The 26564-nt window shown below is 38.9% G+C and overlaps 1 protein-coding gene across 2 annotated transcripts in view; it reads left to right on the top strand.

Moving 5' to 3' along the window:
* Window positions 1-498: 498 nt before the first annotated feature.
* The window catches only part of OVOL1 (ovo like transcriptional repressor 1), a 176637-nt gene continuing 150571 nt past the window's right edge, over window positions 499-26564 (top strand). The window contains exon 1 of one of the 2 annotated variants that reach the window (XM_044069177.1): window positions 499-1051. In XM_044069177.1, coding sequence (XP_043925112.1) covers window positions 952-1051 — 100 coding nt within the window. In that variant the 5' untranslated portion in view covers window positions 499-951. Of the gene's footprint in view, window positions 1052-1078; window positions 1137-26564 lie in introns of those variants that run through there. The other variant, XM_044069178.1, reaches the window with a different exon arrangement.

Raw genomic sequence — 26564 nt, forward strand, 5'->3', positions numbered from 1 at the left:
ATTTGAGTCAACATCAGGGACATCCCTGAAAATCGGGGACTGTTACTAAGCTATCTGACCACTATTTATGAATTCCTGTTACTAGACAAAAAACAGTGTAAATAATAATAATAATAATAATTCCTCACGGGTAATACGTCCATTTGCTTAAAAGAAAACAGCAAGGAGGAACAGGTGGCTGTGCATCATACACCTAGTTTACTGTTATATTATACTTTGGGGAAGTCAGGCGCTTTGCCAAAGAATTAATAGTGTTAAGTTTGCTGCTGTAATGAAAATCATGATACGCTCTCATCAACAAGAGACGGTCGTCGAGCCGTATTACTTGGCGAGCTCAGTAAATCGGATTTTGTGAACTGAAGCCAATAATAATAAAGCTATGAAATTCATTTTGATGTCATCAATATGACTGAATAGTCACAAAGTGCAGTGCAGACAGAAACCAAGAGGTGAGTTAGAAACAGTGGGTGTAGCTAGTCAACTTTTTCTTTCTTTCTAAGGATCCACCTTGAAGCGGAATGAAAACCGGTTCCGCAGGTATCAGATAGGTGGTTGTCACCGTTATTTCTCAACGCATGCGCCATCCACCTTTTTTTCCCTTTCCTGCTTTATTCCGTTTCAGTTTAGACGGTCTCTTACTCCCGCTGGATATTTTTTTCGATAAGTAACGGCAAAGTAGCTGGGGTCCTCACCTGTAGGTGGACGAAGCGAATGATTAGCTATGCTGTAGGGTACCTAAACGGGAACACCGAGCCACGAACACCGAGTTTGGCCCAAGTTTTGGAACTTTGTTGGAGGGCTACTGTGTCCTACCTTCGTCAACAGCAGTACCTGTCTGGCGAACGGTTATCTCCTCCCTAGGTGTGCTGTGTGGAATTTGAAAACGGGGAAAAGAAAACGTTATAAGAACTATTCGGTTAGTTTGTGTGGCGCTGCCTCTGAGGAAACATCATGCCACGAGCCTTCTTGGTGAAGAAAGCGTGTGTGGCCCCGGGAGCCCGGAACTGGAGCGAACTCCCGGACGAGGAGCGCGGAGAGATCTACATTCCGGGTAAGGACCAGAGGGGATCCGTGGGGGAGGGGCGCACCTTCTTTTTCCTGGAGCCTCCTACTTTGGACTTTTTTTGTTAATTCTGGTGGGTGATTGGTATTTATAATTCTCTGTGGGGATATGAGGGTTACAGTCTGCTTTCAGATTCAAGATGTTTTTTTAAATATTGTAATTATAACTGTTGCGTGTGAGTGTTGGGGATAGGATACGTGATAGGATAACTAGAACTAATGTATGCACAACACTTTATGTACATGTGAATTACTCTAATCTGCTCAAACTAACTGTCTGCCATTGGATATTACTTATCAAACTGATTCACTGAGTTATATATATATATATATATATATATATATATATATATATATATATATATATACCAAGTCTGTTTTGTTGGGGACAGTTTGTATCCGTTTTTTTTTTTTTTTTACTTCAGTATTTTATTGGTTTGTGATGTACTGGAACAATTTCCAAGAGGTGGAAACGTGCTCATTTTACACATCTCCGTCTAGTTTAACTGCTACGGGTCGGGATGACTTAGATAATTTGTGGCTGGACAGGTAAGTATTGATACGTGTTAATGATAATGTTATGGGTGGTCGCATGTCTGTTGCTAGGGACATGTCAGTTGTTACTGACTGTTATGAGTTTTAAATACGATCCCTTTGATATTTGTATATCTGTATTCCAGGTGTAGTGATAAGTGCAGAACTTTCTGAGATTCAGTTTTCCTTTATTAACCCTGAGAACTGAATTAAAAGAATAATACTAATTTAAGTTGCATGGGGACTCAAGTAATCTCTGAGGCTGTTGCTGCAGCTCCAAGTTCTAACGGTCAGGTAAGAAGAAGACGACCTTTAGCCCCAGCTCATTTCCTTACTCTGATCTAATTTAGATAGCATTATTTGTGTATGAAAAGGGGGTGGGTGACTGGGGATGGGCTCCACTTTTTTCTTTCTTTCTCTAAGAAAAACAAAACAAGGGTGGGGCGAACATGTCTTAGCAATTTTTGTACTGGCAGTGGTCTTTGCAAGTAACGGACTCCGACTTAACAGTCCCAACTTCCGCAATGGCACTGGATCGCTGTTTTTACAATGTCAATGATTCACCCAAGTTTCACAGAGCATGCAGTAGCTACTGAAGTATTAACAGGATTGATTTCCGGATGGTGATCCTGGGTGCCAGAAGGGAAATGCTCCTATTTTAGTGGTACGCTTAATTTAATTTGGCAAAATCACATGTAAGTGAATGTACAGAGTGAGTAGAGAACGCAGGCGGTTCAGACGAGATAATGTACATTTAAAATATATTTATTATGACAGTTTTTTTAGCTTTAGCTGCTTGCCTTCTGCAGAGTGGCTAAACAAAATTAATTGTCTTTTATTTTAAGAGACTCATAGGTTCATGTGTAGTTACCTGGCATGTGGTAAGGACTTGCTCTGCTTAACACAGTAAGCAACATCTCCAATCTTTTTTAGGGAGGGGATTGAATTGCTGCCTTTTTTCTGTCCGTCCTTGCCTTTATTCAGGTGCCTTCAAGGACAGAGACAATAAGAGAACGTTATCTGACAAGTAACTGGTTACATGAAAAGTGAGGATTAGTTACTTTGATTCTCGGATGTCTTGCTAGGTAATTGGTGTTCCCTCCCATAAACAGGTAGGAAGCCCCCGGCTAGTATACTAGGAATTCTGTTTCAGTTTTATTTATGGCAACTTAATTGTAAATCCAAATGGCTTAATAAGATCGTTGGAGTTCTCTTTATTTAAAGGCTTTCCTAGCATCCTGTGGTGTGTACACACACACCTCTATTTGCATAACGACAACAATGGATATGGGGGGGGGGGGGATTTTCTACGTCCCAAACCAGGACAGTTTTACAAAGACATGACTATGCCCCCCCAACGCAGCCCCGTTTGTTACCAAAGTAAAAATTCTAGTTTCTTTCACGCCACGTTATTTTAGACGCACAATAATTATCGTCTTCTTTTGTAACACTAAAAAGTTAGAAAACATTTAATTGTTCTAAAATAACCAAACTTGTCCCCTTTTGCAGCACGTAACTGCCCATTTTGGTGCTGTTCTGCGGAAAAAAATCTCTTCATGCTGTAGCCCTAACGGTATTCTGTTTTTTTTTTTTAACTCCTGTGTTGGGAAAGCAGTTACAATGAATTCATAAACTGTATAGAAAATCGTATTGTAGCCAAATTTCAAGTAAACACGGTTTCGAAACTTCCTTTTTTTTTGCAGAGGTAAATAAAAACGTATTTTGGCGACCCTAGAAGTGAAGTCTGTGTGTGGAGACAACTTGTTTAAAAACACTGGACATGAAGAAAATATTTGAAGTGCAGGGTTGTTTTATCAATAAGCAAAATTTGAGAATGAATAGTTTTGAGATGAGAAGTATCAGAAAGGTGTAGTGTGGCCAAGGGCAATAAGAGACATGATTTCAAAGGTCAAAATAAACTGAGGGGCACAAAAGTTTTTTTTTTTTAGAAGGATTTGGAAATTATAGTTGCCAGTCATACATTTCCTTACACAAATAGCTTTGGTAAAAGCAACAAACACGCGCACACGCTCTGGTTGTGTTAGTGTTTTATATTAATGTATATTTTTACTTAATTATTAGCATTGTCATGAATACGTCATGTCAAGGGCAGTACAAATATGATTCATGTAATGCTAAACTTTTGAAGTGGGATTTGAATTATTGACAGAAAATTAAACTGCGATACCCTCAACATCAAAGTGCAAGAAAACTGGACAAAGCCAAAAATAATGGGGGACGATGGCTCAGAATCAAGGACGGAGTTTAATTGTTTCTCTTATAAACTTGGAAAGATGGTAGAATGACAATGCTAATGACAGTGCTTTAGCTTGCGTTTTCTGAAGGACAGCAAGTCTGAAACTTAAATGTTTCTCCTTACTTGCAAATCTCATTCCTCAATGGTTTTCTAAAATCCACAATTTTGTTATGGGGAACAAACAAACACAATTACGAGGCTAAAATTTGGATAGCTGAAAGATGTGCTAAACTGATCTGAAGAGAAAGCTATGTTAGAAATATAAGTATACATTCATACGTGTGCCTCCCACTGCAGATGGTGAGCTATGCTTTTGAAATGCCTGTGTAGGCCTGAGTCTGCTTTGTGTGTTTGTTTATATTCAGCAGTTTTAAATCTAAATTTTGTAAGGCAAAACTTTTTTTCTGATACGGCTGATTATGCAAATACCCACAGAAATGGATGTTTACTTTTGGTTAGTATTCAATGTATCCATCTGTGGCAGTGCAGCAAAAAAACTGCTGTGTGGTGAGCCACGGTGTTACTAATCTGATTTTTAATGAAGGCTTACTTGTGATGCATGACCGACATGTACGTATGTGTTCTGCCTGGCTTCTATGTGCAGAGTTTACAACGATACCCAGATCATTTTTTTTTTTCATGTTTTCACGTTTACATGGGCTATCTGATACACAAATTGTCCAGCAAGAGGGTATCCTTATGTGCACATGCTTATGTAGTAAAATGCAAACTTGATTCAAACTCCATTTCACATTTTTATTTGTCTCCGGTGGTATTGCGGTGGTGGTTTCGTATTGGGGAGTTTCGGGAGATCGTAGGTTTACCCCGGCTATCACTTCTGTGTCACTGTTAGAGGCACAGTATACTAACCTCAAAAAAAAGGCATAGCAAAATTAATTTAAAATGGGTGGCGAAAGCCAAACACACTCTGGCTAGGCTTATAAATGCCCTAGGGCAGATAGCCTAGTATGAACCTATGGTGCTGCGGTAGCGTTGTCGCTTCACAGTTAGAAGTTGTCCGTTTGATTCTCAGAGCGTCTTCTGTGTAGCGACATACGTGAATGGGCCTTCCTTTGATGAAAGGTTGTGCGTTAGGCCCGGCAAGCCAGTACGTAAAAATCTACTGCCAATCATTAACGGACCGGAGTTCCGCTGTGGCGACCCCTAACCGGGAAAAGCCGTAAGACACAAAACAATTTGTCTCAGGTAATATTACTTTACTTATTGTTACTTTAAAGGAAAAGGCCATTCTTCAATGTTTTCTTTATCTTAGATTTTTTTTTTCTGTTTATAACATCACGGTGATGTCATCACCTATATGTTGTTTAGTACCCAGAAATCCTTCATTACCTTTTTCTATAATTTTATTTTGTTTATATTTGTTCCCCTGATGCAGATTATGAAAGTTGCATCATTTTCTTCTTATTTAGATCTTGCTTTGTTCCAGCAAAGAATGTCTTAGCCTGCACGACAAGTTAGGCAGCAAAGATTCACGTCACTATTGGTCACTAGCAACAGTTTTACATTCTGAGATTGTGGTTTTATCTTGGTCTGAAGAAGCAGTAACCCTGCAAAAGCACTAACCATTTAATAAAATAATTTTTCTTTTTAATCCGTTCCATTCTTCTGGCTTTGCTGTTGTGGCTGAACCCCTTTTTTTGTTTAGTGTATGCCTTTTGATTTGTGGTGATTCACAAAGAAACCATGGGAGGACTTGTGTATGGCTCCCTAATATGCAACACAATCTCTAGAAGATTTAGGACTTTTGCTTATATGTGGTTGCATAGATACTTTTGCACAAGAACTGTTGCAGTACTTATTTAGGATATTTGCCACAGAACAAAAGTATATTTATTCTGGAGGGGCAGTAGCATAGGAGGTTAATGTAAATTTGGTAAATGTGAACAAATGAACACAGATGAGTAAACTTGTATATACATTTGAATACTTTATAAATCTGAAATCTTTTTTTTCACCAGGAGGTTGAAGAAATTCATCTGAATATGTGACTAACATCCTTCTACCAGTAATTTAATTCAGAAGGATAAGTTCATGTCAAACTTGAAGGTGTAGCCCTAATTGCTGTCAACATTGCATGTAACGGAGTAATCTTTCCCAAAATGCTGAATCATCTTTTTAGATAAACATTGATCTTCTTCATGACCTTGTTTCTTTGTGAATTGCATATCTAGTCTCCCTTCCCAATCTTTTCTGACCATTTCTGATTGATTTCTATAGCTTATCATGTAATATTTTATATGCTCTAATTATGCTTTTTTTTAACAGCAGCTTCTGTTCTAGATTCAATTTAAGAATTCAACCAGTGCAGGCCTTTCATTTAGAATTCCCCTATCCCTTTCTCTTTGTTTATACTCTGTGAATCTCTGATAGGCAAGGCCATCACTAGCCTGCAATCCAAATGTCTTCTTGGCCTCTCCCCTTTCCATTACCTTTCCCTTTAATTATTTGTTCCCAATAACTTGTTTTTTTTGCCAGCTTCCTTCAGTAAATTCCACCCCCCTCTTGCCTATTCTCCGTACCCTTAATTGCAGTCATTCCTATCAACAGTCTTTCTCCATTCCCATGTTGGCCTTTAGTTCTTGGTATACTTTGTTACTTTATGAATGTAATATTCTGTATGACTGTTGTTCTCCTTAAGGATTTGCATCCAAAATCCCATTCCTTCCTTACTACCTGAATTGCCCCCCTGTGCTTTGTCATAATCCCTTTCCATTTTTAATTGTAGTTTTCTGCTTGGGTTAAGTATAAGAACCTTATTTGTATAGGTCTAAAATATCCTTTCAAATAGAGTAATCCTAAACCTGCTTGTTCTATTGGGAGGATTAATTTATGCCACTTGATTCTTGCCTTCTTCCTCTCCCAAATAAAATCCTTCAACTCTTTAATTACTGTCCACAACTTCTCCTGTGGTTGATAAAATATGCCTGACCTGTATGTAAAACTAAAGGGAATAAAGACATTTTACTGCTTGTTACTTGCTAGCCATATCTGTAGGCAAGAGCTTCCAGTTTTTCAGTTCTTAATCCTTTAAAACCATACTCTTATGGTGACATGATAAAATGAAGTATTTAAATATGGGTCTGAACCAGTTCATGAGTGGATGCATAGTTTATAGCTTATAGCTATAGCGTTTGTTTTGTCTTATTTAATTTTATATCTCAAAGAAAAAAAAAACAGAACCATGTCAGAATGTTCCACAGCACTGAGATGTCCTTTTCTTCTTCCATCAGGTACAAAATAATAATTGCAAATAAAGCCAAATTTTCTTGAACATCATACCAATTATATCTTTTGAATTTCTGAGTCTCTTATTTTGTCAGTGGTTCTAAATATGGTGCAAATAGAAGGGGGAAGAGAACACCCCTGCCAGGTTTCTCTGTCCAGGCACAGCTTAGCAGAGAGGAACCCTCCCAATTTGATTTTTGCCACCAATCCATCATATATCCTTCTAATTAACCTTATTAATGTATCAAGAAATGCAAATGATTCCATTTTCTTACTCGTAAAATCCCAGCTTTCTCTGTCAAATGCTTTTTCTGTGCATCAAGACTTACTAATAGCAGCAATATTCTTTCACATTCTGCTTGGCTCTGGATCATCATTGTTCTAGTAATTTTGTCAGATGTTTCCCTTCCCTCCACAAAATGACATTGGTCCATATCTTATCAATTTTGGCATCAGCTTCACTTCATAATCATAGCTTAAAATGGAAACTGGGCTATATGAATATGGATCAGATGGGTCTTTACTGGTTTACTAAATATATTGATGCTATGAGAGCTGATCTACAAAACTATTCGGCCTAATGTTAAACATCTCACTACAAGGGATGTTGGGTGTCTTAAGGTTATACAAAACATACATATGATCCATATTAGAATGTAACAGTAACTTGTGTATCTACAGTAATACACAGCTGTAATACCTAGAGCCAATACAGAGAAGGATCACCAATAAATTATTAAAACAAAGTGACATGTCAAATAAGGAGTTCTGCATTTGTTGAAATGTATACAGCTTAATATATCTTTATGTAAGAAGCATATTTATTTTGGCTTACAAAGCATTTTATGACAAGTCCATACAACTAATGTTGGATATTAAAACCTTATCCAACAAATTGTGCCCTAAGAAACAAGGAACTGAATTTGCAAAAGTTTTTACAACTAGACTTAAACAGTAGCATATTAAATTAAGATTGCCAGAATTGTGGAACAAACTCGCACATTAGGTTGTCTGACCCCTTAAATAAATTCAGAAATGATCTTAATGACTGTCCAGTTTGGCACACAATCCTGAAATTAGGGAAATCAGTATTTTTAAGACAGTCCTTCACCTGAACTCAGTAACCAAACTAATGAAATATTAATACATATCCTAACCCTTATGGATGGGTATCCACGGGGCATGCATGGCCTTCTTGCCAGAACTGAGAGCTCACCACACTGCTGTATATGGCATATTTGATTCTTTTATTATTTCTGTCTGATTTTAAATTTTATTAATTGTGCTAACATAGTAGTAATACCCCAGTAGTAGTAGTATCTTTTACATTAATACTCCTATTCTGTAATGCTGGAATCCTTTTGATCATCCTTTGAACACTCAGTAGTAAAACATTATTGCACAAAATATTTAGTATTCTGTTACGTGAGGAAAATTACTGAATTAAATCCAACCAGATATTCTGTCCTTTTCACTGCTCAGTATGTGGCTGTTAGATTGAGTGTAATTGTCCACAGTGTTGACTTTTCATCTGTAATCTTGGAGAAAAATACTGTAGTTAATAATTTAGTGTATAATTATGACTGACTGGAGTTTGGAGTTTGTAGCACTATCACTGAAAAGCGCTGGTCCTTCATATCTCCATTGAAATTAAATGTCATACCATCTACTGGATCACAGAACACTGAGTGAACTCATTGCTCGTTTAAGCTTATTAAAAAAATGGTCAGACAAACATGATATGCATTTCAATTATCCAAAATTCAATAAAATCAGTGCTGCAAGCTTTAGCAAAGATGCTTCCTCAGGTCAGAATATAGAAAATAGTGAAAATACTTGTATATGTAAATTTGCAAGTCACATAACATGCATTTAAACAACTAAACACATATAAGCAGCTAGCTAAAATATCTAAAACTCTTCCCATAGTAACAACTATCAAATATGTACTTAATGTTGTAATGAATTTGATGTTTTAACAATTTTAAAAGAAAAAAATAACCATTAGATTGTAAAAGTTTGATTACTGGTTTTATGCCAGCATCTTTATTTTTGTGTCTTACTGGATTGGACATTTGTATGCTAGAGCATTACTTTTTGGTTTGCTTGTTTAAACTCTTTAGAATTTTTCATGTGTTGCTCTTGCAACTGAATTTATTCATATTTCATCCCTTTAATAGGTAATGATAAATACTTGGTCATATTGCTAGTGTTTTCAATAAAGTCTTTCAAATATGTCTTGCATAACTCTCATCCTCTTGGAGCAAGAAGTCTGGACAAAGCCATAAGTAATGGGGGACAAAAATAGGGACACTCTTTATACTGATCTTACAAACTTGGAATGTTGATAGAATAAGTTTTGTATTGGCATGAATTTTCTGAAGGGTGTGAAGTCTGAAATTCAAATTTCTGCCATTATATTCTGATTTCAACCCTCAATGATTTGCCAATTATTTGCCATAAAACTGCAATTTTATGCGAAACAGACTAAAAATATGAGGCAAAAATCTGGACATTCTGCAAAAATCTGTATGGTTGAGAGGTATGGTGTCTCATTCTCTGAACCTTTGTAGAGACGGTCTTTGATTTTTAAAGTAATTAAATTGGATGTTTAGAGAAATTCTTTCCAGCCCCTTTAATGGGTCTAGTATATGTTGTCAAAATGTTTTTGTCTAATTCAGTCTAGAACGAAAACAAACATTCAAAATGATATTTGAACATGAATTTAAATACTGTTTTGTGTGGAGTCAGAACTCTCTGTACCTCCCATACCTCCTCTCCACCATTTAAAGTAATCAGTCCTGTGGTCTTTACACCTTGCAAGAGGAGGGTAGATGTTTTATGGTATAGAGTTAATTGTCACTCAAAATCAGCAATATTAAAACTAATTGGTTTTGACTCAAAATCAGCTCTGCATCATGAAATATCTCTCATCTTCTAGCAAGGTGTAAAGAATGCAAAACATTGCATAAATAAAACACTACTGTCTTGCATCACAAAGAAATGTAGAGGGGACATTTGAATTTTAAATGCTTCAGATCTTACAACCAAGAAAAATACAAGGTGAAGAGTGATTTTTCAAATGTTATATTGCGAAATATTAGAGTTACAGAAAAAATATCTGCTCAATGCTTCAGCAATATGCATAAGTTTTTACATAGTATAGGCAGGTTTATTATGTAGATTTTAATGCTTTCAGCTTTTACACAATATTTGCTCATTTGAAATTGGAGGCAAAAGAAAAGAATATGGAATTAAGTGTAAATTCTTGACTTTCAAGCGTACAAAAGAATCACCTTATTTTGATAAAAGGAGATTTATAGTGGCTTCATGAGTTGGGATGCCAACCAAAAACTAGGTATTTGGCATGATTTTGTAGTTCAGCATGAACCGTCAGCAGGTGAATCTCAGAGTTTGCCTCATTCCCTCATTTTTCTTTGTTTTCTAAAGTGACAAAAATTATAACAAGTGAGGTAGCTGGTATATTTTAAGGAACACATTTAGGATAATTGCATATTTGTGCAAAGTTGGCCATTTATTGTCTCGGGTACATTAGGTAGGCGACAGATACTAGATGTCCAATCAAAAACTTTCTTTTCATACATTTATAGATAAGGAAGTAGGAGACAGATATTTTGTGCTTTTCTAGTCTTTTATTTTTGTGCCTTTGGTTCAAGATGAAGAATAGGCCATTTTGTGTAGTAGAACAGCTTGACTCCACAGATCACCGGGCTCACTGTTAATTTAGTTTGTTCACCTTCATAAATATATATATATATATATATATATATATATATATATATATATATATAGTGTGTGTGTGTATGTATATGTGTGTGTGTGTGTATATATATATATATATATATATATATATAGTTTCTTTTTCATCTGTATATCATAAGGTCAAGAGGATTGACTGAACTGTATACTCATAAAGTTCATAACAAAAACAAAAGTAGCCTTATGTGTTCAGTATTTCTGTGCCAGTCTCCCAAAGTGACATTTGTTTGTTTTGTTTCTTTTATTTGTTTCTTCACCCAGGACATCTTTAGCAAAAGCTTAGAGACATGTATTTTATTTATTTGACATTTGTTGGGGTTAGTCCAACTGGGTAGATGACCATTTTCAGCGGAGACCTGAGGAGAAAATCTCCAAAAGATAAATATAAGTAATATGTAAGCAGTACATTAAGTGTAATGGTGCTAAACCTGAGGAGAAAATCTCCAAAAGATAAATATAAGTAATATGTAAGCAGTACATTAAGTGTAATGGTGCTAACAAACAGTTTAACAGTAATTACTAACAGTTTCTTCGTAAAACATAGCCACAGTGGAAGTGTAAACAGACAGTATAACAATAATAATACAGTTTTATCTAGCAGCTAGGCAATAGTACAGTTTCTTGAAGTTATGGAGGAGGAGGTAGATTTAGGAGTAAAAAAATAAAGCCCCAGTTTAACAGGACAAGATAGTCTTTGCGTAATCAATTTTAGGGTACAATGGGGGATAAGAGATGGAGTGAAACAGAGTATTAGGAAGGGAGGGGTTAGGAAAGAGGAGAGGTATATTGTTGGTTCAGTGCAGGAGTAGGTCCAAGAATTTAATAGACTGTCTTTTTAAAAGTTTTTTTTTAAACATCTTTAGCAAATGTCTGTTTTTATAAGATTCTGTGTAGCCACCAACTCTTAGTTTGTGCCTTCACTCGGAGCAGTCAAGGAGTTATCTTTTTGCATATTGGTGGAAAAATACCCAAAACTAGTCTCTGACACAATTTCATATCCAGTCAGCATCCTAATAATCAGGTCGCTCTCTGAAACCACAGTCCCTATAATATGGAAACTATCTCACATAACACCTATTCATAAAGGAGGGCAATCCACAGAAATCTCTAATTTCCACCCAGTATCAATACTGTCCCCTCTATCCAAAATCATGGAAAGGTGTATTCACCAACAAATCGTGAAGTATTTATTCCAAAACAGCCTGGTCCCTCAAACTTAACATGGCTTCAGGCCAAATCACAGCACATCCACAGCACTACTATTCTTTACAAACAACATTAAAGCCAGGGACAAAGGTCACCTAGTAGCAGTAATATTCCTACACCTCTGAAAAGCATTCAGTACTGTTTCACACACACACTACTACTTAACAGACTATCCAACCTAGGTTGTTCCTCCTCCACACTCCAGTGGTTCCAAAGTTACGTCCATGATGAGAAACAAATGGTTAAACCAAGTCTCTCTCTCTTTCTACCAATCCCCACAGGAGTATCCCAAGGCTCTGTCTTAAGACCCTTACTATTTAACATATTCACCAATAACTTGTATACCTAATTTTCCCCAGGAACATTAATACAGTATGCAGGGGACTCAACCTTAATCTGCATCTCCCGTACCCTCCCTGAACTGCTAATCAAAACCCAACAATCTTTCTCAGCAATTGAAGCATGGCTTATAGAGTCCCAACTCTTTCTAAATCCCCAAAAAAGCAAACTTTTGAAATTCCACCCTAAAAATACAACCCTAAACCCAGACCAACTATTTATGCAGCCAACAATGCCGTCTTAGACATCGTGCAAGAAACTATAACTATATGGTGCTTATAATTGATGATAAACGTAACTTTGACCCTCATATTCAACAAAATATAAAAAAAAAAACATAAACTCAGAATACTCTACAGAAAGACAATTCTTTACCACTACAACCAAAACTACCCTGGCTAAAATCTTCCTGCTGCCATCACTTCTCTACAGTTCCTATATACTAACCAATCTGCAGAACTCCACAAAAACTAAATTAGAGTAATGCTACAACAAAGTTCACAACCAACTCCAGCTACCGTAAACATCACTGTACATCACTCAAAGAATTAAACTGGTTAGAATTAACACAACAGCTTTTCATATACACATCTAATTATAACACACAACCTATTTTATAGGCGCACTGCCTGTCCAGTTCTAGGAGACCTAATACAACATTACAAACCAAGCAGACCCCTCAGATCTGAAGATAAAAACCTCCTTGAAATCTACAAACCTTCTAGAAACCCAGAAAAATGTCTATACTCACACTCTGTTGGAACACCCTCCCTCCCAACATTAGGCTAACTCCTAACCTACCTCTCTTTAAAGTATTTCCTAAAAGATCACCTAAATAAATCATGGCTATGCACATACATAACCCCAGGCTTATACAAAATCTGCCCTCCTATACCTCTTTCAATTACTCTAACATGCCAACTGCCATTAAACACTGTCAAGACTGGGAAGAAATGTACCATACTACTCCTATCTTTGTACGTCCTTATGAACTACTCTAAACAGCACAAGTATTCTTCCAGTTCAGACATGAAGAATGGTATTGTGCAAACATCCAATCACTGAGGCAGTGACACTATATCATGTTAAAAGTCTTGTCACATTTATAATTTTGTGTTATCAAGATAAACATGTAATGTATTCACTGTATACTTGTCTACTAATTTTGCTTGTAAGTCTGTGTAAAATGTTATCACAGTTAAACTAGCAATGTACTCACTGTATAATTTATGTATACTTGCAAGTCTTGTGATTTTTTATAGTGGTGGAGCTTTTCTACCCGGCCCTCTGCTGAAAACTGGTCTTGTGACCCAGTCAGACTATCCCGATTAACAAATGTCAAATAAATAACTAAATCTCACCCATCGACTTGCTCCTATGCATGGTCATATCAATCTGCTGTTTACTTTACCTTAACAATGTGGGAACACAATGTTTTGCACAGTTACATTAACCCACTTCATCTTCAGAAAGAAACAATTGGCTAGAACAGTTATCAGGCTGGTAAACATTACACATCTGCTGACTGCTTTCTTTTTTTCATGGAGATAAACCTGGTTCATAGGTGTTAATTAGACTAATGACCATACGGGCCTTTTTAAGCCTAGCCATGCATCCCAAGTTTCTGACAAGTTCTGATACTCTTGATAAGTGTAAGAAGGGGTTTGGGAGATGAAACATTTACAAGCAGGGCCCTGGGAGATGAGCCATTTATAGGTTGTTTGCGTCTATTAGCGACATAGGTGCCAAATCAGGGATGAATTTCCTGTTTCCCATCCAATTGCCCAAGTTGCACTTTAATTGGGTTGGGGAGGAACTCTGCTTCACAGCGATGGGGGGCCTGTTCCGTAGACTGGGTAGTCCCTGGAATACATACCTGTCTCTCCAGGAGGTCCTATTTATATCACAGGCAAAATTTAAGTCCTTAGAATGGGTAATTCTGGTGCTATTTGTTTTGTGGATATGCAGGAGGTTCATCAGAGTGGGGTATGACAATGCTCTGTATGCCAGACATAGATCTCCCCTCAAAAGCCTGTAGGAGACCGAAGACAAAGATAGGGCCTTGAGGCGGTCTGCATAGGACATTTTACTTCCTGTATTATTTTAGTGGGGAATCTCTTTGGAAGTTCCAACTGTTGGATGTGCCTGGTTAAGCACATAAAAAAGGGGGCATTGTACTCTGTGATAGGTCTGCTAAATGCCTAATACAGTGGAACTATGACTTCCTTGGGCTTAGATGCCGTACCTTTGTTTGTTTATAAGTTGAGCAATGTAAAATGATTTCTAGACATGTGATGATCAAAGGCTAGATTGCTGTCTATGTGTGTCCCTAAGTCCCTGACTGCTGGGTAATTTCTAAGGGGTGTGCTGTCAGACACCTTATAGGAGTGAAACCCCTTTACCTTTAGTTTCTGTTATCCCCTGCATTACCTAGCTTGACATTTGCATGGTGTATTGAATGCGACAATACACAATTTGATATACACAGATGTGTTGACCCATTTTCCTCTTCTGTCACAACCAGTCCCCATGTTAACTAGCTTCTGTCACAACCAGTCCCCATGTTAACTAGCTTTGCCTGTATTCTCTGCTAGAGCTCTGTGAAGTACTTAAACTTTAGTACTTCAGTTGTGGTGAAGTTCTAAAACAAGATTTCATTACTTAGTTATAACCTTGACCTGTATGCATGCAGCTGTGTGTCTGTGTGCAACACCAGTTACTAACAGACAAGTTGCCCTGTGACTTCTCTTTTATTCCCACCATTTGGTGAGACAACTGCTTGTAGGAATTCTTCACATGTAGAACACAGAAGGGCACTGTGTGTGTGTGTGTGTGTGTGTGTGTGTGTGTGTGTGTGTGTGTGTGTGTGTGTGTGTGTGCACGTGTATCCATGCATGTGTGCATGTCTCCCTCCCTCTTAGCTTGCTGGTGTTTCCCAGGCAAAAGGTGTGGTTCCACTGAGGTGTCTTGTTGTTCAGAATAAGGACTATGGCAACATATTTTGCTCACCATTTCTTTTATGTAGTCTGGGTGATTCTTCAAGTAGCAGAAGTACCAACAGCACAAGCATCTGTTCTCTGGTGGGATCTTCAGACATTGGCAGCCATGCTGGACCATCCTGTATATCTGAAATGGCATCATTCTCATGGTTGTCTATCTCTTACTGGTTTTAGTTCATCTTTAGAGTCTGATTTTGGACCACTTCAGCTAATTTTCTCAAATCATTCCTTCGTATCCATTCAGTACTGGCTAACTAGATACAGTCATCTTTTTCACCTACTTTGCTTTCTTTGAATACTCAGCAGCTGCTGGTTCCTTGATGGTCTATACCAACAAGACTGACAGGTATGGCAGTCGGTAGATTTTTTTTCCCCCAAAAATGTTTATTTGTAATGTAAAAACTATGCAAATATGTGTATATGTTTTCCGTGGATTTAGGACACTCTTATTGGCTGACTTGATGCTGGAAAATGGTTTCTTTTCTGCTTTCACAAGAATGTTGCTGCTTCACATCATAGCTGGATTCTAGTACAGAGCACAGGTGAACTACAAAATACAAAATGTCTCCAGAAACCCATCACCCCATTGTTGATCCGGATCCTCCCCTTTGTATTAAATTCTTAATCTTTTTTACTTTATTCCTTAGGACTTAACCATATTCTTTTCAAGCACTTAACTTCTTTGAACATGCCCTTGTTATCTTTTCTGGATCACTTAATGTTACTGATGCATGTATTTCATCAGTCAAAACTTGTTTGCATCTTTTCACTTTTAAGCAACATAATGAAAATAATTAATCTTTTTACCAAGGAAGGAACTTAATTAAATGTGACAAAACTAGCAGTAAATTCTTTTTTTTTTTTTTTTGTTTACCGAAGGCAAACTGGTCTTATGATTTCTGTATTCATGGATGTTGGCAAAAAAAAATGTATATTATTCATATTCCTTTGTATGATCTCTAGCAGAAAATATTGCAGCTCCAGACATGGCAATAACCATATTAGGTGCCCATTGACTTAGTAATTGATAGGTCCTGTGAAAATAACCGTAGACTATCTAGAATGAGTACACATTACACAGGACCGTTAAATGTGCTTACTAAATGTTTCAAAGTTTGCATGTACATGAGCTCTTCAATATACTTTCCTGCAGAAAAAATTTACATGTTTTAGCACTGAAGTGTCTGTCTCATAGATGTCCGTTTGCTTTGTACTCTATTTGTGCAGCTGATACAGTTTCACTGCATTTTACCTTTTTTCCTAACATCCAGCTTTCTGTCAAGGAAAACTGTAAATTCACTCTCTTGATCATTGGCCATTGCTACAGTCATTCTACTTTCAGGGGCCACATCTGAGATGGTTTGCCTTTAAAAAATGTAACTTTGTGTACCACCTTTAAATGTACACTGAACACTTGAAGCTCAGTCAGGATAAGCCATCTTAACTTTCCGCCTACCATCAGATCCATTCGTCTCTTTCCAGTTCCAAACCTTCCAGGACATGATGGGTGATGCCTCATGCTCCAGATGAGACCATGCATTTGGGGACAGCCCACTGACTGACCTGTTTTCCTGTGAGTGCTCATTAAGAGGTGTTGGGCTACTCAAGATGAATCCAGTTATCTAATTCTTCTGTTCACAATTCTTGATTAACTTCAAAAGAAATTCTGTCTGAAACTGACATTCTGTGATCCTTCCATTACTATTGTAAATGTTGCATTCTGCAAACTTAATTTCATTAAAACTTAGTATTTTTACTTTGATTAAATAATAATGCAAAATGCTGTGCAGCAAACAAAACATAATTATCTCTTGGATCAATAAATGGTGTGAGGTAGTGCTTGAATGTTTACATCCTTCAGTCAAGGAAAATGCATGAAGGTAGGAAAGTTGTTTTTCCAACCCTGTTTTTATTTTATTAATTTGTTAATCAAGTAAACTTACTATGCACAAGCCCCTTTTCAGGGGTGAGCCAGGAACCGTGTTTGATTTGTTCACAGTTAGAGGAAAAAGGAAGCTGATGGAGTCGAACAACAGAGTACACAATGCTCATTAACATCTCTTAACCTGTAATTCTCTGCCAAACAACATATAATTCAGATCTGTGTGTGTATGTGTTCTAAATTTGTGGTTACAGTAGGTTTGGTCAGACATCATTTGTCAAAAAATATTTTAGTGGTAGAACTGGTGGAATGCACATTTTTTTGGTAAGTGGTAGAAGAGTTGAATTATGCACAGCCAAATATAAGGGGAGTGTGTAATAATGTCAGAACTTTTGTTTATAATGAAAGCTTTGGCAATGGAGGTTTGTCTGTGTGTGTGTGAGTGTTTGTGGGATTCAAGTGTGGGCTAGGGAAGAGGATAGACATGTTGGTTTGCTTGGCTAGTTGCATGTTTGAAGTGTGTGTCTGTGTTTAGTGGTACTGTTAGAAAAAAATATGTAGGAGTTGGGTTAGGGTTAGCACACATTTGTGGCCCTCCTTATCTACCTCTGCCCCTAAAACCCTTATAGATGAGTCAAGGAATTCATAACTGTACCTGTTAGAAGAAAATTACTTCTCTGGACAGGCCCATTCTATGTGGGATTTGCTTGGGGGGAAGGTCATACTCCCTTCAGATGCTCAATTTGATCTCAGTGTTCCTTTGCACAGGAAATGCCAGAGTAGCTGTAGTTATAGTCGAAAGACTCCACAGAACTTCAGTCTTCCTCCTTAGTCTTGGGACCTTTGCATGTCCAGCTTTGAAGCTATCTAAGGACTCTGCTACTGAAATAGTTCAGTAGGAAGTTCATAGCATGTATCAGCTAGGGAGGTATATGTGTTTTGTTAAAGGGTGTTTTGTTTTCCCAAGGACAATGGGATCTTGCGTAGCAGTTTGTTAGCATATGTGGTTCTGTTTAACACATTTTGCAAGGGATGCCAAAGTGACCTGTATAAATGCATTAGTACCAGTATTGTTTGGCAATAAAGTTAAGGAACATAAAGAAAATATAGTAAAGGAGGGTAAAACTGTTACATATGGTGGTGTAAGATTTCACCACTTTCAATGTCCATCTCTAGGATTCAATAGAGTCCCTCACCAGATGTGGTTGAGGTGTGGGCAGCAGCCACAAATGTAACAGTCCGAGAACAACCCTGACCATCAGAATAAGTTTTGAGAGGTCATAGGCCCTGAGGGATGGGCTCTCAGCAGGCACTGAGCAGCTGCAATTCTCTTAACAGGTAATCAGCAGCAGCCATCATGAGGTCTTCCCTGACCCTTCACCTCTGGAGGTAGTTGGGATTATCTGTCCTTCTATCCATCAACTTCAGATGCAGACTTAAGGACAGGTGTAACAAGACATTTTATATCCAGGGTTTACAAAGTTTTCTTACATCTCCCCTCACTACCATATATCCTATCCCAACAGAAGACAATTGGAAAAGCAGGTATGTTATGCCTCCTAAGCAAAAGAGCCACCAACTAGGTCTCCCCAGTCCATAGAAGACTAGAAATCTTACTCAAGGTTCTCTTTAGCGCCAACAAAAAAAGACAAAGGATATCCATGAAGTGTTGCATATAAGTGGCCTAAATGTATCTTTTTCCAAATGAAACAGTATTCATGGTTTAAATGCGGTCAGGCTTTCTTTGGCTGGCAGAAGGAAACTGGATGTCCTCTTTGGACTTGTGGGACTCCTACTTCCATGTACAGTTTACAAAGGAATTCTGGAGGTTTCTGCACTTTTGACATGGAGCCAATCATTTTTAATCTGACTCCTCCACCCCATCTCATCTTAGCCTCCAGGGTGTTTACCAGGTGCATGTCTGTGGTTGCAGCTTATTTGTAGTTGCAAAAAGTGTTTTCATAGCTGTATGACTGCTAGCTGTTTCCTTCTGTACATCACATAGTTTTTGGGAGTAAGAGTCTGATCAGCCTTTTCCATTTTCTGATGAATGTAGCCAAGTCCCAGCTACACCATGTACAGTGGCTCTTGTATATTGGCAGCAATTGGTACACAAAGGTATGCAGAGCAAGACTTCCCACAGGCAGAATCTTCCTACCTACCTTTTATCTTAGGATACTGGATCTTGTTGTGGAGACATCCTCATCCTCGTGCAAGAATTACATAAGGTCTTTTTCATTGGACCTCTCTGGGTTGTGTGGTCCCAGAATGCAAACCCTCTTGTACATCAGATTCACATTTTTCAGGCCTTCGGGCATCACTTGGCTTAGTGGATGGATGCAAAGAATTTCCCCTTGCCAGTCCTTTCCACCTTAACCTTTTCTTGGTTAAAATCACAATGACTGTATCATTTCTGCATTGGTGAATATTTCAGGGGCGGACAGTTGAGTTTGGACGCTATTTAAGCTATCTGCTTTTATATCTATATACTGGCGATGACAGCAGTCCAGCTGACTGTCCCAATCTTTTGATGGTCACCAATCAGATTGACAATGGACTAGTTGTACCACACATCAACAGGCAAGTGGAACTCTTTTGTACCTTCATGATATAGTGTAGAATACTGTGAGCATGAGCAGTGTCCAACGGCTGATTCCTTGATGTTGTCAATATTCCAGAGAAGTCCATTTTTTTGGTGGGCAAGCTAAGCGGGTATGTGCTGCTACCCCAAAAGTGGTCATTCAGCACTTCTGTACATGCAAGATTTTCCAGAAATGGGGAAAGCCTGCGTAACTTGACTCCTCAACTAACACCAAGTGCAGGGACAACTCCTTCATTCCACCACCGGGGAAACTTCTTAGGGATGCTCTGACTTACAAGTGGGCTACCTGGATTTATCTGTTTTTCTCCATTTTCTTCCGAAGATGAGATTTGTCTGGAAAGCAAAACTCCACATATACCAGAGTAAGAAAGAAGCTATGAGAATGACCATATCTGGTTTATTTTTATTCTATTTCATTTTTTTTTTTGGAAAAATTCCTGTTTCTAGTCCCACAGAAAACAGTCCAAAAAAACGCTCACGTATTATTCCACTTCCCACAAAACGTACTGTTGCTAAGAAGGAAAAAAAGAAAATATGTGGGAAGCAATGTGCAGAGTAGGTTTTAAATCCCAAGTAGTTCACTATAAAGTTCCAAATACAATACGAATCGGGTTCAGATGTCTCCTCAATGTAAACAGCCTATGCAGGCAATTGCTGACACCCAAAACCAGCGGGTGTGTTCCTCTTCCTAGTAGTTCAGCCACAAACTCTTGTTAGTGCAACTCCACAAAACTATAGCTTGTCATGCACAATCAAGTAAATACAAGCGTTAAGCGGAGGTTATAAATATTTATTAAATAAAAACGGCAAGCGCTTTCAACTTGTGGTCTTCTTCAGGCCAATAACAACTAAAGTGCTTGGCGCAAACATTTAAATATACAAACATTAAAAATGCAATGATGTCACATCCTCAATTAGTTGAAGTGCATACATTATTTAAAAATTAAAGGGACAGGAAGTGCTGCCCTAATTTCAAGCATAGCTTGTTGTAAGCAACTTCTAAAATCATGAATAAAACATAAAAATATATATAGAGCATAAAAATATATGGCATGTGTGTGTGTATGTGTGTATATATATATATATATATATATATATATATATATATGTCAGCCATACTGTATTGCTAAACAATCAATCTTATAAACATGCTTTATACATAAAAAAATGATATTTCTATTCTTTTAACAGAGCTAAAAAAATGTGCATCCACGCATGTCATGTGTGGAATGCATGCATCCAAATATCCATGTCATGTACTAATAGAAGTGAAACAGAGAGATGGAACTGGGATGTTGCATGTGTGCATTTGTAAAAAAATATGTGTAAGCGGATAACGCATAAAGTATATATGTGTATGTCTATATGTGTAAATTGTACACATATATAAAGACAGTTGACAATAAGACTATGTGATGTTATATCAAATGCCCTAAATGAATACTATGCAGAAGGGTAAAGGAGGGGGGGGGGTTGTGTGTGTGTGTGGGGGGGAGAAGTGACAAGATTAAAGGAAGTGTGGAGTGGGAATGAATGTGAGGGATAGGGGGGGGGAAGAAGTTGAGGAAAAAAGTGAATGAAACAAATAGAAATGTCAAGGTGTAAGTAGATAAGTATGAGATATATGGTTCTCAGTGGCGTAGTGACCTAGATTCCCTGGCTTTTTCCTGATACAAAAAATGAGAGAGAGAGAAAGAGAGGACGTTTCACATACTGAATACCTGCAGGCAGTTTGGATACTATATTGACAGAACTTGGACCTCCAAGAGGTCAGACCAACTGTTTATTTCTTATATAGATACAAATGGTTTCCAATGGTTGTTTCATGCTATTGTTTATTGCTACTCTCACCATAACAAACCACTTCCAGGCAAGGTCGGAGCCCATTCTACCAGAACCTTGGCTTTTGTGAGCTTTTGGAAAGGGGTGGACTCGGGCAACACCTTGGTCATCTGTGTATACTTTTACAAAGCATTTTACATTAGATTCCTTTTCTAGGTCCAGAGCAGGTTTTGCAGGGACCATTCTCCAGGGGCTCCTGGACTCTGACATTCCTTCTTTCTCCCTCCCTTTCTATGCTGTGGTAATCTAACCACATAACTTGAGCAGTTACAACCGTAATCTAATGATCATCATAGTACAGCTGTATAAGTAAACATACTGTAATAGATTTTTTGAGCAGATCACTGTTGCAGTAGGGACACCCACATTTTTTTGTCATGTTTTTGCCAGAGTGTGGATATCTGATTTACCCTTTTGTCCTAATCTTTACCTAAAAGTTAGGGCAATCTTTCTTTGGGGCAAGAAAGCCCTGAAGTTTGTTGCCCTGACCACTGAATTTATATGACTCTCTTGGAGCACAGTGGTTAGGATGCATGGAAGGAGCCCTAAAACCTTGGATGCTGTCTGATTGTTATATTCTTGGCTGTGTATGACCCATATAGCTTAGGCTATTGCAACACTGATCTATTTAAGCATTTACTGTTATGGTACGTTTACTTACATAACTGTACTTTGAGATGTTCTGGGAGCTGCCAGTTGCATGCAGTTCATCATTTAGGCACAGAGAAAGTATTGTAGTAGACACTCTGTCAAGCAGTTCATTCTGGATTATGAACTGCAGCTTTATTCTCAGATATTTTAAGATCACGCTGTCACTTGGGGGCAAATTTTGTAAGGATCTGATGTTCATCGTGTTTCACTGTTGCAGTCATGACTGTAGGGTTCTCCCCTGCCGGCAGGCAGCCCTCGGTCGGCCAGAATCCCAAAGTCTGGGTCCGACGTCGGCTGTTCAGCCATGCTCCCTGATGTCAGAGTGCCAGGAGTACAAAGCTGACAGCCGACGCCATCTTCTCCAGTCTTTCTTGCCGTGCGGTGATAGCAGTTCGCATTTGCCGGTCGGCGGACTCCTGACGAATTTTACTGATATACTTCGGTCCGAAGACTTTCTTCTCCACTCAAAGCTAAGTACCCCATTGGGGAAACTTTTTTCTTCCTCCACTCAGATGTCAGAAAAAGTTAATTGTATTTCATGTGGGAAGCAAATACCTCATTCATTCTTACTGTATTCCTTGCTTGGGCCCTGACCACGACGTAGCTAGTTGTCGGTTTTGTGCTAGATTCAATCAACGTACAATCAAGCGAAGGTACGATTTTGCTTTTCATTACTTCGGTAGGCGCTTTAACTACAAAATGTCGTCTGATACGGTCCTGGCTACCGGAGTTCATAACGTCGCAAGGATAAAGACAGGCCTCCGAGGTCCAAATCTGATGATAATGCACAAGCGAAACCAGCTTCAGGTTCGGCCGTCGTCAGTGAGGCGCTTTTGCAGCCCCTGTCGTCGGCCATTTCAGAACCGATGGCTGAAATGAGGAGCCAACCAGGCCTTTAAATATTTCTGTTGCAGGACCTTCGGACAACGCTCCTTCGGATGGGTCCGGAGCCGCTGTGCAGGTACCGGCTTCCGAAGGGGTTTTCAGGCCTACTCAGCTTCTAATAAAGGCAAAGCCAAAGACAAAGGCAAAGACTCCTTCAAAATCACTTCTACACAGGCTTCTTCTGAACCGGCTCCCAAGTCACAGAAGCAATTACTCAAGATGGTGGGGGATTTGATTACTATGATTAGGGGTTCTCATCCCCTTCCAGACAAAAGGCCAAGGCAGGATATTTCTTATGATTCCTCTGATCAGGCTTCTGTTTCCTCAGTTTCTTCTTCTGATCAGGAATATTCTTTCCCTCCTTGTGAGGATTCTGATGCTGAAGAATCCATTCCTTCAGCTTCTCCCCCTGAGGATTTCTCTTTTGGGGAAACTTTGCATGAAATGAGGGAACATTTCCACTGGGAAGGACAGGAGTATTCGGAATCCAAGAAAAGGCTGAGGGAATTACTTCTTCTTCCCCAACATAGACCCCTGGCTATCCCTCCTGTTTTGGATATTGTGGATGATGCCTTTTCAGAGGCTAACTTAACCCCTGACTCTTTTCCTCCTGCTCCTGTGAAACCTGATAGATATTACAGGGTTACTGATTCCCATCAGTTTTTATACAAGAACCCTTCTGCTGACCCTGAAACCATTTCCCATGGTCCTAAGGGAGCTAAGGCCGCTTCTGCCAAAAATCCTACTCTACTGAAAAGGATTCTCGATCCTTAGAAAGATGGGGCAAAAAAGTGTACACTTCTGCTACTTTGTCCATTAGGGCTTTAAACTGTTGTTTCATATGTTTAAATACCAGCAATTTCTATTGTCTGTCTTAAAACAAAAGCTTACTTCCATTTCTGCCTGTGCAGAGGATAAGGAATTACATGATTTATTGCATGCCACTGAACAGGTTGGGAAGCGTGGTTTACACTGTGGATTTGATGCCTTGGAGGCTTCTTGTAGGGCTGCGGTCTCTGGCGCAGTTATTAGGAGGCATGCATGGCTAAAGGAACAAAATTTACCTGAACAGGTAAAGGCAAAATTATTGGATGCTCCTGTTCAGCCTAATGTTTTGTTTGGATCAAAAGCTGAAGAGGTGATTTAAAAAGATGGAGGATAAGGCGAAATCTATGCAAACAGTTAAAGATTTCTTACAAGTACAGCCTCCTAGATTTAGCAGGAATTGGCCTTCGAAAAATTGGTCCTTTCCCACTTCAGACAGGCCTCAGAGGGGTAGATATAGACGTTCCAAAGGGAGGCCCCAATCACAAGCTGCTTATAGACCAAGACAGTGGACTGCTTCCACCGCTAGGGGAGGAGAGGACAGGTCACAATCTCAAAGGAAATAAACTTAATGACTCCCTCTGTGGGGCTACAGGAATTTCTTACCTGGAAGCCCCTCTCGGAGGAAATTTTTTTGTATCAAAATTGGACTCGAATAACCCAAGACAAATGGGTTTTGGATGTGGTTTTAAGAGGTTACAAATTCCATTTTTATACCTTGCCAAATCCAAGCGGATGGCCAGACCTTCCAAAACATCAATGGACGGAGGCCTTAAACCAGGTGGAAGCTCTTTTGGCTATGAATGCCATAGAACTGGTTCCTCTTTCAGAAAGGGGAAAAGGGTTTTAGTCAAGGCTCTTTCTAGTCCCAAGGAAGCAAAACTCATGGAGACCCATTCTGGATCTGTCGATCTTGAACACCTTTCTACAGATTCCAAAATTCAAGATGCTTACTCTACAGCAGCTACTTCCAATACTGTCCAAAAATGTATGAATGGTAACTTTGGATTTAAAGGAGGCATATTTACACATTCCCATCAGGCAGGATCGCAGAAAATACCTCAGGTTCATAGCCGGATCGAGGCACTTTCAATTCTCTGCGCTGCCCTTTGGATTATCTACTCCGCCCAGGGTCTTCACCAAATGCCTGGCTCCAGTAGTAGCTTACTGCAGACTCAAGGGAATTCAAATTTACCCTTATCTGGGCGATTGTCTAATTCAGGCAGACAGCAAGGATGTCTTACTCCAGCATCTAGAATTTGTACAGAACCTCCTCAAGTTCCTGGGATTCTCTGTAAACATAAAAAAGTCCAATTTGACACCATCACAGCAGATAACTTTTCTGGGTGCTCTTCTAAACACCACAGCCCAGATGGCATTTCTGACATCTGAAAAACAATTACAGCTGGCTTCAACTTTCAAAACCTTGGCAACTTTAACTCCGCTATCTGCAAGGAAATTCCTGCAGGCTTTGGGTTACATGGCCTCCTGCATCCTTCTCGTACCATATGCAAGACTACACATGAAAATACAGTGGTACCTAAAAAGTGTATGGTCTCAGCATTGCCACAGTTTAGACATACTGATCTCCGTCCTTCCTTGCCTTCAAAAGGAATTTCTTTGGTGGTCCAGGGCATGTGCTCTAAACAAAGGGAAACCCTTCCGTCTGCCTCCTGCCACTCAGATTCTAACCATGGACGCCTCAGATTATGCTTGGGGAGCCCATTTTCAGGGCAACTGTCTGCAGGGCCTTTGGACAAAGGATCAGAAGCACCTGCATATCAATTTAAAGGAAATGTTAGCCGTTCAGAAAGCTCTATTGGCCTTCAGGAATCTCTTACAACCCGGACAACTACTAATACGGACAGACAACACCACAGTTATGTGGTACATAAACAAGCAAGGGGGATCTCATTCCTACCCCCTTTGCAGACTAGCCATGGATCTATGGAACACAGCTCTAGCTTGCAATCTGGATCTTCAAGCTCAGTTTCTACCAGGGAAACAAAACTTCCTGGCAGACAGTCTGAGCAGAAACCTTTCGGATCCACACGAGTGTATGCTGGACACCAAAATATTCAGGATGATAACAGCAGTCTGGGGATGTCCTCACATAGACCTCTTTGCATCCCATCTCAATCATAAACTACATAATTTTTGCACCAGGACTTTCCACAGAGAAGCTTGGAAAGTGGATGCCCTGTCATTCAGTTGGAGGAACCTCTCGGGATATGCCTTTCCGCCTCTTCCTCTTCTTCCACAGGTCTTATTGAAGATAAAACAGGACAAGACAGTCTGAGCAGAAACCTTTCGGATCCACACGAGTGGATGCTGGACACCAAAATATTCAGGATGATAACAGCAGTCTGGGGATGTTCTCACATAGACCTCTTTGCATCCCATCTCAATCATCAACTACATAATTTTTGCACCAGGACTTTCCACAGCGAAGCT

The sequence above is a fragment of the Protopterus annectens genome, chromosome 4.part0 (assembly GCF_019279795.1).
Source record: "Protopterus annectens isolate FY-2018-M chromosome 4.part0, PAN1.0, whole genome shotgun sequence".
NCBI lineage: Eukaryota > Metazoa > Chordata > Ceratodontiformes > Protopteridae > Protopterus > Protopterus annectens.